The sequence below is a fragment of the Saccopteryx bilineata genome, chromosome 5, assembly GCF_036850765.1.
Source record: "Saccopteryx bilineata isolate mSacBil1 chromosome 5, mSacBil1_pri_phased_curated, whole genome shotgun sequence".
NCBI classification, from domain to species: domain Eukaryota; kingdom Metazoa; phylum Chordata; class Mammalia; order Chiroptera; family Emballonuridae; genus Saccopteryx; species Saccopteryx bilineata.
The window spans coordinates 10264647-10280234 of NC_089494.1; the positions used below are offsets into that span (position 1 = coordinate 10264647).

General features: G+C 43.2%; 1 protein-coding gene across 5 annotated transcripts in view; it reads right to left on the bottom strand.

Moving 5' to 3' along the window:
• Positions 1-5771: 5771 nt before the first annotated feature.
• The window catches only part of DAW1 (dynein assembly factor with WD repeats 1), a 46371-nt gene continuing 36554 nt past the window's right edge, over positions 5772-15588 (bottom strand). For all 5 annotated transcript variants that reach the window (XM_066280180.1, XM_066280181.1, XM_066280179.1 and 2 more), the window contains 6 exons: positions 13966-14072; positions 12979-13081; positions 12096-12210; positions 11218-11294; positions 9395-9557; positions 5772-6093 (listed from right to left, as the gene is read on the bottom strand). In XM_066280180.1, the coding sequence (XP_066136277.1) occupies positions 6059-6093; positions 9395-9557; positions 11218-11294; positions 12096-12210; positions 12979-13081; positions 13966-14072 (600 nt within the window). In that variant the 3' untranslated portion in view covers positions 5772-6058. The remainder of the gene's footprint in view (positions 6094-9394; positions 9558-11217; positions 11295-12095; positions 12211-12978; positions 13082-13965; positions 14073-15588) is intronic.

Consider the following 15588-nt stretch of genomic DNA (forward strand, 5'->3'; position numbering starts at 1 on the left):
CAAATACTAAGTGTATTGTGCTGTGCAAACCAGGAAAATCAATCCCTTATCACAGATTTAACAAGCCAGATGTAAAAACTTGACTCTTTGTAATAGATAAAGACCATTAGAGAAATATCCAGAGTCATAAATGTAGTTATATACATCAGAGGGGAAAAAATCCAGACAGTGTTATTCATTAATTTTATTCATTTAATAACATATCAATTTCATTAAACAAAGTTAACTCAGTTTATTTACTGAAATAAGTATTTTTGTGGCTTTTGTGGTCTGTTTTGCTTTACATTTTCTAAAACAATTTTTAGATTCTTTGTTTCATATGTATCTTTATATTCAGGTTAGATTATTTTATGAAGCAATTAAACAAATACGTATTTTAGTACATGGGGAGTCCTGTTGTATACACTTGTGGTTTTGTCTTTCTTTCCATTGTCTTAGAAAGAGTGATTTCACCACCCACACTTGTGAATGAATTCCATGGTAATAACGCGGGGCCCACTCTTACTGTGGCCATTGTCACTGGGTAGAAAACCGTCCAGCTGACAGTGAATGGCCTGCTTTCACAATCTCACACAGGCCTTTCTACTTCTAAGTGGAGCTTCTAGATCATTACTGTATCTACCTTTTCACTGGTTAAGTAAAAACAATCAGAATCTGAACATCGACTCCTTTTATTTCCAAAGGCTATTAATTTTAATTATTTTACTTAGTGTCTGTAATGTTTAGGAAAAATATTTCTAATCTGTTACAATGTAATTGCTGGGATAAGAGTTTAGAATTATCTGGCCAGTTGGAACGAGGACTTCATTACAAGATAATTATAGGCACAGTAAAGATACAAAATCAAACTCATTAATTGGGGGGGGGAACACCATGTTTCATAATATTTATTTTTGTTATTTTTTTGACAGATACAGAGAGATCATCAGAGAGAAGGACAGATAGGGACAGAGAGATAGGGAGAGAGATGAGAAGCATGAATTCTCTATTGTAGCTTCTTAGTTGTTTAATGATTGCTTTCTCATATGTGCCTTGACCCGAGGGCTACAGCAGAGTGAGTGACCCCTTGCTCAAGCCAGTGACCTTGGGCTCAAGCTAGCAACCTTAGACTTTAAGCCAGCAACCTTTGGGCTCAACCCAGCGACCATGGGGTCATGTCTATGATCCCACACTCAAGCCAGTGACCCCATGCTCAAGTTGGTGACCCCGTGCTCAAGCCGGATGGGCCCGTGCTCAAGCCAGCAACCTCGAGGTTGGAAACCTGGGTCCTCAGCATCCCAGTCTGATGCTCTATCCACTGTGCCACTCTCTGGTCAGGTCATAATGTTTATTTTTTTAAAAACATATTTATTCAAAAAGTTCATAAGAAATTTAGACAAATTTAGCAATATGTGATCCCACAACCCTGTGGGAACACCCACAGAAAGCAGGTCACTGTTGAATAGACTTGTTGGGCTATTTGTAGGACACAGACTTTCTAGGCTTGAGTTCACGTCTGGCCACCTATTGGCCAAATGATCTTGGGCAAGCCACTCTCGCTTGCCCAAGCATGTTTTATCAGCTCTAAATCAGGACTGGAATAACTCCTACCTTATTCCTCTGATTAGATGAACAAATGTATGCAAGTCTTGTAAACTGTAAAATACGCAAGTATTGGGAGATATCTGCCTTTGTGTTTTAGAAAGAAATAATCTGATAGGGCAAAGAAAGCCACGGTAACTAACTAGGAGATTGTTTGTGCTTTTAGTGTGGAAGGGGAATAATGAACTTTTAGATTATATATAAATATTAAAGAGAAAATAAGACTGGTTAGCTAAAATCTGGGGTTTTTTTGTTTTTGTTTTTGTTTTTTGTTTTTTTTCATTTTTCTGAAGCTGGAAACAGGGAGAGACAGTCAGACAGACTCCCGCATGCGCCCGACCGGGATCCACCCGGCACGCCCACCAGGGGCGATGCTCTGCCCACCAGGGGGCGATGCTCTGCCCATCCTGGGCGTCGCCATGTTGCGACCAGAGCCACTCTAGCGCCTGGGGCAGAGGCCACAGAGCCATCCCCAGCGCCCGGGCCATCTTTGCTCCAATGGAGCCTTGGCTGCGGGAGGGGAAGAGAGAGACAGAGAGGAAAGCGTGGCGGAGGGGTGGAGAAGCAAATGGGCGCTTCTCCTGTGTGCCCTGGCCGGAATCGAACCCGGGTCCTCCGCACGCTAGGCCGACGCTCTACCGCTGAGCCAACCGGCCAGGGCCTAAAATCTGGTTTTTAATTAAGGAAAATTGATGATATTAAAAAAGATGGCAAGATACGTAAACTAAGAAAACTGTGTCAGCCATCTTGCACCTGGGAAGGTTACGCAGGACAGACAGACGCCGGGAAGGTTACGCAGGACAGACAGACACCAGCAAGGGCGGCAGGCAGAAAGCCCCCAAACCCCAGGTGCGTGAAACATCAGGCCACCGAAGAAACAGTTTGGGGACCAACCTGTTCTAATTACGTATTTTGTTGCTTGCAGCCCAAACCATCCTAATTAAGGTAACAGTGATAATGGTATTTTGAGACGGTTTACAATTTCTTGTATTTGAAAAGGGCTATGTCTTTAAATATCTTAAATGCTTTTTTTTAACTTCAAATATCATCCCTTTGAAGATCCAAAGGGATAAACTATTTTTATGAGTAATAGCTGCAGTGGAAAAAAACATGATAAATTCACTTGTAATTTCAATTAAAAGATTATTGATGTGTTTTTAAATGACAATGTAAGATTTACAGGTATAAAAAGCATTGTCTAGTTCAAAAAGCATTCATTTTAGCTTTACTCAGGCATACTCCATCACGCGCTACTTCAGTTTCAGATATGAGTTGGTAGAAAAGACATTTCATTTTTACGAGGATGTTCTACTTTCATAAAATCCTGTATAAAATTGAAATATATGGAGATGAATTAGACCATAATCTCCTGTAGTGATGATCTCTCACATCTCAGCTCCCCTATTCAACAGAGAACCTTTCAGATAAAAATGTCCCCAGAGCTCTTAAATTTTAATTGAATTGATAAGATTCAATTTCCAACTCTCCCGAAGATGCCTAGAACACATGAAGTGACTTATCACTCAACTACAACTTATGAGTAAATAACACTGTTCCTCCTTGAAAACCATGTCTGTGTATGAAACCCAATTGTTTTTCAGGATGACTGTTAACTATCGATCACAGGAATAATAGCAAACATTTATCACTGCACTTGTGATGTGCCAGGTAATCCTCAAAACAAGAACTGTATTACTACCTCTTCCCGGATGAGACAACCCAGGCGGCATGGTGAGGTGACTTGCCAATGATTTAGAGTTTGAAATCAGCATATATGTCCCAGCGCTCCGACTCCAGCCTCCATATACTCTCATTGAACCCTACAATTCTTCAGACGAGAACTCAATGGGTCCATGCAGTGTAAGTTCCTGACTATGTGCTTTTTTTTTTTACCATAGTGTAAGCATGTGCCATTAAGCTTTGGATTGCCCAGGCATCCATTCCACGGACTCCATCTCGAATACACGTGGCCAGCCATGTGACCCAGTGACTAGCCAATCAACTAGGTAAGGAGCCAGGCCTCTTCCACCCAGGAAGTCTCCATTTAGGGGCAACCTGGATAACTGACTGCTTGGATAACCCCACTCGTCCCTTCCCATGCACTAATTCGCACTCCTGGGTTTCAAAATATGTTTAATTATTGTTTTAAAGAGTGAACCCACGAGGCCCAAGGCACCCCACCCTGGCCCCTGACAAAGGCGGAGGCCCAAGTCCACACACCCTCCCTCTCTCTCCCTGACGGTTGTTCCTGAGGTGCAGCCTTCAATCACAGTGAGGGCCGCAGGGCCCAGTCCAGCCACAGCCTGGCTCTGGGTAGGAAAATGGCTGTGGGTACCGCCACAAAGAGTACCGGCCCAGGTGAGTGCGTCCCAGCCAACAGCATCACTCTCTGTAGACTGAGAACTAGCAAGAAGCAGTATACGGCAGCTTTTGTTATGATCTTAAGTATTCAACACTTACTTTTAAGTAGATGAGGATATCTGGAAATCTTCATAAATATTGTATAAAGAACAAATTCTTTCATCCATAAAAGTGGGAGGAACAGGCCATTTTCTGTCCAAGGGCTTCCTAAATCTGAATTGGTCTGTAAGATGGAAGATGATCTCTGTAACCCTACACTGGCTGACTCTCTAGAGTGATGCCACAAGACAGGATCGCTACTTTCCCTAAAGTCACCAAAGAGTTAGAGAGGAAGAGTCAGGGTCAGCTGCTGCTTTAGAGATTTAAAAGAAGTAGGTGAACTGGGGTCTAGTTTCATCTTGTCTTTGCTGTCTCTGAAGTTGCTCCTGCCAGCAGCCGCGTGGAAATTTTGTTTCCTTTGTTTTGCTTTGTTGTACTTTTTTCTCCTGGAGGGTTAGACACCCACAGGTGATCTGAAAGGTAATTCTCATCCCAAACCTTTCTATTGATGGATCTGATCCTCTTCTTTCATTATTAAACCTTGTTCACTTAAGAGTGGTGTTACGGAGTTCAACCTCTGAGTTCAGCTTCGCTGCCTAATACCTGGATGTTGTTGGTAAAATATTTAACTTGGCTGAGACTCACCTTCCTCACTGTAAAATCAGGGCTGTATGGGCCAGGAGGATTAAATGAGATGATCTTACATACATGGTTGGACAACGTCTGGCACAGAATAAGCCACAATGACTACTATTTTTATTATTAAGAAAATAATTCTAGCCTGACCAGGTGGTAATGCAGTGGATAGAGCATCAGACTGGGATGCGGAGGACCCAGGTTCAAGATGCCGAGGTCGCCAGCTTGAGCATGGACTCATCTGGTTTGAGCAAGGCTCGCCAGCTTGGACCCAAGGTCGCGGCTCAAGCAAGGGGTCACTCGGTCTGCTGAATGCCCGTGGTCAAGGCATATATGAGAAAGCAATCAATGAACAACTAAGGAGTCCCAATGAAGAACTGATGATTGATGCTTCTCATCTCTCTTTGTTCCTGTCTGTCTGTCCCTATATATCCCTCTCTCTGACTCTCTCTCTCTCTGTCTCTGTAAAAAAATTAAAATAAATAAAATAAAATGTAGTTTAAAAAAAAAGAAAATAATTCTATAAGATCTCTTGCTCAGGATTCAGGCGTCACTGGTTTTATCTTTGTTCTTTCTTTTCACCTTAATTTGTAATAGGTATTGTGCCACTTTTACATGAAACAGGCTTTTATAAAGCGTTTTTAGTGTGTCAGCTGCAATCAGGTTGGTGTTTGATTTTCCCTGGTACCTCAATGGTTTTCCGTCTAGATTTCTTAATTCAAGAGTCTGAATGTCGATTCTATTTAACTTTTCCTTATAAATACACCTGCCTACATTTTTTTCAGCCCACCATGAATCCAGAACACATTTGCTCTTAAATGAGATCTGTTTCATTTTCCCTGTGTACTGCCTTAATTTTATTTGGTGTAAGTCCTCAAGATTTTTAGGGTAGGGGAACACGTTCTTGAATGTGAAAGAAGGAAGATTAGTCTTCTATTTCAAAGTTTCCTTTTTCATTCTTAGCTGGAAAAAGTAAACTAATTAAATCATAAAACTTCTAATCACATATTTAACATACCTGTCCCTCTAAAAACACACTATAAATACCTATGTACAATCCACAAAGAATTTCTCCAAGAACGTTACTTAATAGAAATTAAAATAACCAGCCTTCAAAGAAGAATTGAGGAGACACATTGTTAAATTACTCTGGTTTCATTTATCAGTGTTCTAATGCTATTAAAAAATAAAAATGAAATAACCAGTGACATTTTTCAAACAGTAGGCTGTTTCCTGTCATCTCCATCAGATAATATCAAGAAATGACATAACTTCATCAGTCTTGATAGTCATGTCTGCGAAGCTAAGGACTGTGTATAAACAGTTGGCTCATGGGAAAAAGAGGAAACATGAAATATCAAAATAGCCTGAATGCCATCCGTGATGCTCCGGTCCCCGTTCCCAGTGCGAGCGAGTGTGTTCATCAACTGGCTTTCCTCCTTCAACGCCATATCCGGCAGGTGTGATCCCTGCTGCCTATTAAGACAAATTTCACAAAGTTAGTTTTTTTCTTTGTTTCTTCCACTTGCCTCTCTTTTTACAAGTTGGCATTTTCTGGGTCACTGTTGATTAGCAATGTGGTAAATGTGCTAGTTCTCAGCTGCCAAGCCCGAGAGATGCTCAGGTCATGTATTTCTGGAGTGCAAATCTTTTTCTTTTTCTGTTTTGTTTTTTGTTTGTTTGTTTTTGCATGATTCTGCTGTCCAAAATTATGCAAGTGGTGTCTTACTCACACCAGCAAGATCATGGAATTTAAAATTGGAGAGGACTTGTCACGAACCAGCGCGGCTAGTATTTCCAGGTCCGGAGTGGGAACGGCGCAGAATTAAGAAAATACGCTTAAAGAAATAAAGGATGGGTTTGGGAGGGTGCTGCAAAGCTGCTAGCAAGAACAGAGCATGCTCAAAAGCTGCTTCCTCCTTTATTTATAGGGCAAAGTGGGCCATTAGCAAATCAGTGAGATCTCTGATCATATCTCCAAGGCAACCCAAGAATTTTACCAAGTGCAGAAAACCCCCACCATACATAACATCTCAACTTCACACAAAACAAAGGATAGAAGAAACTTGCCTCCAGTCTTTCCAGGGGACATGGGGGTAGGATGAGTATAAACAATCCAGCACCACAGCTTAACAGCCTTTAGTAACTTCACAGAACAAGTGAGGTGGGGGGTTGGGCAGACTGTCAGCTTACTGCTGGTTCCCCACACCTCTGTCCCCCCAAATATCTAAACTGCAAAGCCCTGTTGGTTTTTCGGTCCCCAACAAGGACCAGAGGTTGCAACCATGCCCACCATCCCCCTCAGCTGTTCCCTCTGCCCTCCCACCAGGTAGAAACATGGAGAACTCAAACATCTCCAGGTTTGGGTGTTAACATAGGAAAAGAGAGTACGTTCCATGTTAGAGCATATCAAAATGTCAATAGATCTTTCTCAAAATCAGTCAAAATGTAAAAGTTGCACCCTTCCTACACTCCCCGCTACTAGGACGGACACTCTCCAGAGCAGCCTTGAGATACTCCTCCCCGGGGGGCACCTTCCACATTCCGTGTATGGAATGATGGTCCCGGTGTGGCTTTCTTCAGAGGCCAGGCGCAGAGCATGGGTATAAGAAGTGTGGGGTAAATGAGAAGGCAATCAATGAACAACTAAGGTGCTACAATGAAGAACTGGTGCTTCTCATCTCTCTCCCTTCCAGTCTGGCTGTCCCTATCTTTCCTTCTCTCTATCTCTTTTAAAAAAAAAGAAGAAGAAGTGTGGGGACTCCGTGGATTGGAAAAGCCTGTGAACAACACACATTCCACCAAATGCACCTCATATGTTTTCAAATGTAATGACCATGCTGGCCAATCATCTTCCAGTTTGTGGTTCTAAACCTAACCCCACACAGTCCACTAAAAAAAAATGCTTGGTGGAGCTTGACCAGGCGGTGGCACAGGGGATAGAGCATTGACCTGGGATGAAGAGGACCCAGGTTTGAGACCCTGAGGTCGCCAGTTTCAGCACGGGGTCAGTGGCTTGAGCATGGGATCATAGACAAGATCTCATGGTCACTGCCTTGAGCCCAAAGGTCGCTGACTTGGAGCCCAAGGTAAGGTTGCTGGCTTAAAGCCCAAGGTCACTGGCTTAAGCCCAAGGTTGCTGGCTTGAGCAAGGGGTCACTCATTCTGCTGGAGTCCCCGGTCAAGGCACATATGAGAAAGCAATCAATGAACAACTGAGAAGACTAAGGAATCTCAACAAAGAATTGATGTTTTCATCTCTCTCCCTTCCTGTCTGTCTGTCTGTTCCTATCTGTCCCTCTCTTTGACTCTCTCTCTGTCTCTGTCAAAAAAAATGCATGGTGGACACTGGAGTTGGCCAAGAAAATAGGGCGGATCAATTCAAAGTGATGGCTCTGTTGTTGGCAAAACATGTGTGTCACCGCATCCAAATGAGCTCTGTCCTCCAGTGGGCCAGGATTCAGCACCTTGGTGCTTTAAGATACACTAAGTAAACCAACAAGATCTTTAAACAAGCTCAGGAATCTAAGCGCCAGCAATAAAACAAACAGACAACAGATATTCCTTCCCTAAGCTCCCCACGGTCTTTGTGAAAACTGACAGAGGGACTATTGTGGAGCTGGCCTCCTGAGGCACAGGGCCTGGGCAAGGCTGGCCCTCTGCCCACCCAACCATGCCTCCCTCTTTCCTACTTGGCATCAGGTCCCTCCAGAGCATCCTGTGCCTTTTAGTCACAGCCCCTTGTCACGGGAAAGGATTTGACATGTGTTCTCATTAAATTACATGGCTTCTAATGTTGCTCTCTTAGACGTAGCTATCTTTCAGTAACACTTGAAAATCATAACCTTCCCCCCCCCAAAAAAAGTAATCTGTAATTTTAGAACTTATCCATAATTAAGTAGAAGGACGAAGTATTTTAGGGCAGAAAGGGAGCTCATTTTCGGCATTCCTGAAGTTGTATGACTACGAAGCAGCCAATACACAGAGCCAGCCTCACATCTGTGACATTGAACTTACTAGACAGGCAAGTTTTAAATGTAGTCAACAGCGTGCGAATCGCTGGGAGCTGGGGGAACCAGGCCCTCTGTGCCTGCTGAAGGCCCCCCCCGGCCCCCACTGTGTGACACCCACCCCTGCCAAGCCCCTCCGGGGACACCACACTGACGTCGGACCATATTCTTGTCATTTTTCTCTCCTTTCCAAAATTTAATCTATGCTCAATCCAGTTCTCATAAAATGTTGCTAATGTGATTAGTTCACAATAAATTGCTAATGGATGAAAAACGCTCAATATGTGTTTTTTCCCCCAAATATTTGCACATTAGTATGGTATCTCAAGGAAAAAACAACTTCACTCAAAGAATAAATCTCTAATGAGCTAACTTCCAACTGTGGAGAACCCAGGCTTTCAATTGTTTTACTTACTAACCCTGACTGACATCAACTGCATGTTAACCATTTGATGGCTGATGCCTGAGGAAACACCGTGACCAGCAAGGCAGCCTACAGAGTCCTTACTTTGTCTAGAAGAGCAACGAAAGTTCAAAATCGCAAAGCCTTACAGTCCATGGCAGAGCTCCCTCTTGTGGTTCCATGATGCAACTAAAATTAAATGATGGATCTAGAACCCCCCACAGACCCCCACCACCCAGGATGAGTCAGGGACCCTAGTAGGGGAAAGAGGTGAACTCCTTCTACTCCTTCTGGTATTTAGCTTAAGATCTCTACTGGCCAATTTAGAAGGGGAAGCAAGTCTGTGGTGTTTATCTCACCCCACCTGTGATGATCATGTTCCCTTCGTAGTTGAAAGCACATGAGAAGATCTCGTCCTTGTGCCCCTCCAGCACCTGGAGGCACTGGCCCGTCTGAGCATCCCAGATCCTCGCTGTTTTGTCAGAGCTGCCTGTTAGAACACGGTTCCCTTGGGGGTTGAAAGAAATCTACAAAAGAGGAGAAACAAACCAGGACAGGTTTGCATAAGGATTCCCAATGTTTTTTAATCGGCAAAAAAGGGGGACATTACTAAGCACCTGTCACCTTCCCAGCCTGGTATTTATTCTTACACACAACAGTTCTTTCATGATGGGGGAAAAAATATTGCAGGAACTAATACATGCAAATTAAAACCTAGACAGAAAAGTTTAATTGCCTACCCCCTCACAAGTCTAAGGACAATGATGAAAGCACATTTATAGTTTGAATCCTCCCCACCCACTTCTTTCCAAAGGCTTCTGATGCCTTTCTCCATGCAAATAAGGAGGCAGGGCCCTGGGGTGGATGAGAACACAAGTCAGGTCCCTTCCTACCCCAAACCCTGATGCTTCCTCTGCAACCCAACTTTCTGGAATCAAAAGCATACAATCTGTGCCAAGAGTAAGTCAACACCGGGGCCTACAGGAGAGGGCCTTGTGTCTGTTGCTACTCCAAGTATAAATGTGTTCTGAGAGTCTCTTAAGTGCCAGACATTGGCTAATGGTTTGTGAACAGCGGTCAGGGAAACTGTTGGTCTTCCAGTCCTTTGGGTACTATGCTTATACTTATGTCTTATACTATGTCTAAGTCATCAGAAGCTAATGATTCGTGCCACCTCCTCTATAACTGAAGGTCTGATGAAAGCAGAGCCATGTCCCGTTTTCTTTTGATCATCACTGTGTCATCTATGCCAAGAGTCATGCCTAGTACAGTGGAAGCTCCCAAAATGCATCTGCTGAATGAATGAATGAAAATTAACCCTTACCTTAGCACTCTACAGAAATGCCGTTACCAGGTAGCAATTCAAGAAGCAATATATCACTTAAGCACAAAATGCAAGAATATAGAGTCTTAGAACTCTTTGTCTTCATACACACGCAAAAATAGATGGGCAATTGTTGAAAGGAACACGCCAGACATGTCAATAGCTGTCAAGCCAGACACTCAGAAATACAACTGGAGCTCTCTCTGCCTGTCACCCATGTCCACACTGGCCCTGTCCCCCTTCCTGCCGGTCCCTATGGCCTCCCAGCTAATGAAAATGAGCTCTGCCATTCCTTGGAGACCAGGCCTAATGGGCTGGCAATGGCCACCAGCAGCAGGGGCAGGGGCCGGACGGGAGAGAGCATGCTCTGGAAATAAGTTTTGGGGAAAAGTTTATTCAAAATTCTAAGCTAAAGCCTTGGAGTTTCAAAATAGGTCATTTTAAACTTTGTTGAGTGTTAAATATTACCATGAAATACTTCCTCCATTGTATCTAATTTACAGAATACTTGATACTTACTACAAAGCGTGTTTTTTCTTTGCACAGTATAAACTTGGGTATCTACTAAAAGCAGGAAAAGTACTTTGTAAGCATCTTAAATAGCTTTGATATGTATTTTCAGCTAACTAAATTGTTTGGGGGTGGCTGAGGAGAACACTGTTTATAGTTTTGAAAAGTTTTAGCTCATTTATTATACTGAGCTGGAGGACACACTTAGAGACCATGTCGTCAGGTAAGTGATTTCAGGAAGAATGAGACCGCTGAGCACACCTTCGCAGCTCAGTGCCGGTAGGTACTCATAATAAACCAGCTTTTCTTTTTTTGAAAGTAAAATAATTGCTCTAAATGAGAAAGCAACTCACCTGTAAAATTGCACCTTCATGACCTTCCAATTTAGTGATGCATTTTCTTGTGACTGTGCTGAAAATTCTTGCTGTCCCTTTTTGAAAAGAATGGGGAAAAGAAAGTCTATGCATGATCAACGAATTGCCTTTGAAAAGTCTTAGGAAGAGGAGAAGTATGCAAATATAATTTTAAAGGGGAAAAAATGATGAAATAAAAACAGGGTAGTTAAAATGAATCACCAGCAAAATAATATAATGGTGCGTGTAGTTAACAGGGAAATGACATAGCTGTACTGTAGCATCATACGTGGGTGTGGTGGGACCGAGGCGCACATAGTGTGGCACCAGTCTATGGTTATCAATACGATGACACAGACATAGTGTGTATATACCGTGATATATATATTATCGTAAGTGCTCATCAGGACTATGATGAATAGCAGAGCATCATATATCTTCATCAGGAAGGTTTGCTAGACACTGTGGAGCAACACGTGGTTATAAAGAAGATAATAGAGATTTATTATAGGACCATGGACGGTGGTCAAGTTGATGGGGTTGACATTGTGTAACATAATGCATGAACATTATTATAAGATGATCCAAAATATACCACTATATATCATTAACAAAGAGCTGATGAAGGCCTCGTATAAAATCATATGTGGCTGCCACGGAGGGGATGCAGACATTGTGCAGCAAGCATCACATGTGGTTATCAAGTCCCTAACACAGACGTAGTGCGGTAACTTATATGGGCTTCACAGAGCTGAGACACGTGCAGCTCCTAGCATAGCTGCCCACCAGGGAGAGGACCTAGCTCGCAGAATCATACATATTAACCAAACAAAAGCCTACATCCCTCCACACACTGAATGTATGAGCAAATGACCCACCGTCAGCCGAAGCAGTTGCGACGAGCTTTCCAGTGCAATCGAAACAGCTCTGCATTATCCCATCACTGTGGCCTGTTAACACTGCCAAGCATTTGCCATTTGTAGCATCCCACAACTGCAATTATTTACAAAGGAGAAGAAAACGATGATTCTTGTCTAAAATGCCAAGATGGTCAGAAGTAGTCTTCATGACATTCTATGGCTGGTTAAATAACTCTGCCAAAATCACGCGCATAATTTTCTCACGGTCTGTTCATTTTACCTTGATTCTGACAACGGGCCGCAGCCAACCGGCTAAGAAAGCACAGTATGGACATAGAGGAGACCACAGACAGACATTTAGAATGGGGAGTGCAAATCCAACACTACGTTAGAGAAAAAATAAAATCTCAAAGCACACACTTCACTGATTGGAGAGGAGGTGTCCTCTTTTCTTAAGGCCGTCAAATGACAAGGAGCCTGATCTCAAATTGCAGTGTCAGAAAATGAAAAGCTCATTAAGATTATAATACATTTGATATATAAGCAAATAATAATTCTGGAATAACAGAAACTTAAAGGCAGGGAGACACTATGTTGAGACTGCCTGACTTTACTCAATGTTTAATAAGTGAAGAGAAGGCCATTAAATAAAAAAATGAGGTGGCTTTTAAAAATAATATCTCAATACACTTGAATCAATTAAATTTGGTGTACTACATCAAAATTCCTTTAAACCTGAGGGGTCAAAAACTTGAAATTTAATAAATGACCAATTATTATTTATACATTAATACCTTAATTCTACAGTGCCCTTGCGATTTGTTAATGTTGAAACTAGTATCTGACACAGTGAAAAGCACAGACATGAGAATTATAAAGCAAAGACAGTTCTTGAGCTCACCATAGAAGTTCTGTCCACAGAGCCAGTGACTGCCGTAGAGCCGTCCCAGTTGAACACGGCACTGCTGATCTCAGCACAATGACCGGTTAAGGTATACACCTTCCTGCAAAAGGGAAATGACTCAAAGATGCCTGGCAGCAGCATACGTGCACCATTAATGACGGCAAGCCCACTGGGGTAAGAGTCTAAATTCTAGTTTTTTCTTTTTACAGAATAATGTCTTTGATGCCAATACAAAGATGGCTTTACTGTAGCTCAACAGAGTCAACTAATTTCATTTCAACAAAAATATACTTAGATTTTAAACAATCAAAGATAGCAACATTGCTTAAGATGACTCTTCAGAAAGGCATGGGTGAAAAATCACGGTAGTCTGAAATTTGGAAGTATTCACCAGACGAGTGAGGCCCCGGTGGTTCACACACTACCCGTCAGGGTCGCCAGGCCCTTCCTGCCTTCTCATTTCCTGTTGTCTCCGTCCGGTTGGCCACCCCTGATAATAAACCCTTCTATCAAAGTGCAGAAAAGTCCAGGGTGGGGATTTATAACACAAATGCTGTAATTCAGTTAACTTCTTAGCAACTAGAACCAAAAATAATTCGGAAGGAAATTGAAGTTCTCGGACTAAATTAAATTTGGGAAATTAGCCGTGATTTTATTTATTACTAATATCCATGCCTACCTTAATGACCAGCCATTGAGTGCTGATTACTAACACAAGGAATAAATAACAGCTATATAACCGGGTTATTGCTAACATTCCCCTTTTAGGTTGCTAACTGGCATTCTTTGTTCACAATTCTGAGAAAGCACATATTTTTTCTTTGTGGATCAGAAAATATCGTTAAAGAACAAAATACGTGTGTCCTTTTCCTATGGAGTCCAGAGCACACAGTTAATACATTTAAGATTAAACTAATAAATAACAAAGGTTTGTCTTCTTAGCCCTCTGATCCAGGCTGAAAAAGTCTTAAGAGTTAAGCATACCTTCCGGTCAGAGTGTCCCATATTACAACTGTGTAGTCTAAAGACCCTGAGATGATCCTGTCCCCTGAGGTGTTGAAGGACAAGGAGACGAGTTCAGCCGAATGTCCCTAAAAGAGAGTGGGTGTTGTCATGCAGGCGTCTAGCTCGAGGAAGTGTGGCAGATGCTCCGCATCAGCACCTGGAAGGAACTGCTGGAAGCGGCAAAGCTGTACACGCAGGACCGAGAAGCCTCCCGGCTGGCTGGCCGGGGTGGCAACGGGGAGGGACCGACCACAGTGGGCCAGAGGGGGCTTTTTGGGGTGATGGAAATATTCTAAAACTAGATTTGGGTGATGACAGTGCAGTTTTGTAGGTTTACTAAAAATGGACATGCACTTAAAGCAAGTCCATTTAAACTCAATAAAGCTGTTTGTTTGTTTGTTTGTCTGTTTGTTTCTTTCAAAGGAAGAGGCCACGTTTTGGAAATCAGAGGGCTTCGGTCACAATGTCTAGGAGACACCAGAGGGTTGTAGGCCTTACGGGCTAACTGATAAGTAAAAAAAAAAGTTGGGGAAATAAAGTTAATAACTTTTAAAAAAAGGAAACCTTATAATAATTTACCATGAATTGATTAATAAATCCCTGGCCTTCAGCCTGACTTCCTCCTGGTGACAGTCTAGGGTCAATGACCCGGACTGAGGCACTGAGGAAAGCCCCTCCCGGCAGAAGACTCTGCATGAAAAAGGGCCCTTGTCTTCCTGCTGATTTTAGAATGTTCACACCATTATTTTTTAAAAATAATATACAAGTTCATTTCCAGATTAAATTTTTGGTCCATTCCAAATGGCAAAAATCAAACGTAGCTGAACTTTGACGTTCACAACACGGAATCCTGGCGCGTCCTCCGGGCGCGGACAGGTGCGCAGGGCGGGGCCACCCTTTCGGATGCTCTGGGGGAGGCAGTGGCCTCGGCCCAGGAGACCAGAGTCAGAGAAAGAATACTTCTGTTAATGCCAGTCACTCTGAGTTAAGGAAGAAAAGCGCTTGGTTAGTGAAAAACAGTGTTTCCTCTCTTGTTTTGGCCCATTTTTTAACTTTCGTAGGACCTAGAAAACGAGCCCTACATTTTTTTTTAACTCATTTATATATTTTGAAAAGATAAGAAAACTGGAGTTCCTGTCCAAGGGTTCCTACTGACTGCCTCCGAGAACAGCTCTGTTTCTGTTTGGTGGTTTGGGGACAGGTGGACGGAAGCGGAGGGGAGCAGGTCACCGGGAGGTGCTGGACCCGCCCTGGTGGCAGTCAGGGCCCCGGGGAGACCCACTCGCTCTGGGGCAGTGCCTCTGGCCGGTTCCTCTCCGGCCTCATCGTTTCAGGCTTGGTGATGCAAACGGTTGGAGGGTGGAGGACAACAGGGACAACAGTCATCCCTCTGAGGAATTTTCTGGCGGGGTTCACCAGCTCTGTCTCCTCAGCCTCCACCGACTTTGTTTTCAGCCACAGAGGTGGCGATGGGTGTTAAGCTACTGTAGGTGTGGCGCATAGGCTGCAGCAAGCCGGAGCAAAGCAGCATCAGCCGGCTTCCCCACACACTGGGCCACGTGCTGAGAAGCCTGCAAACCGGTGGGGGCATTCTGGGGGTCC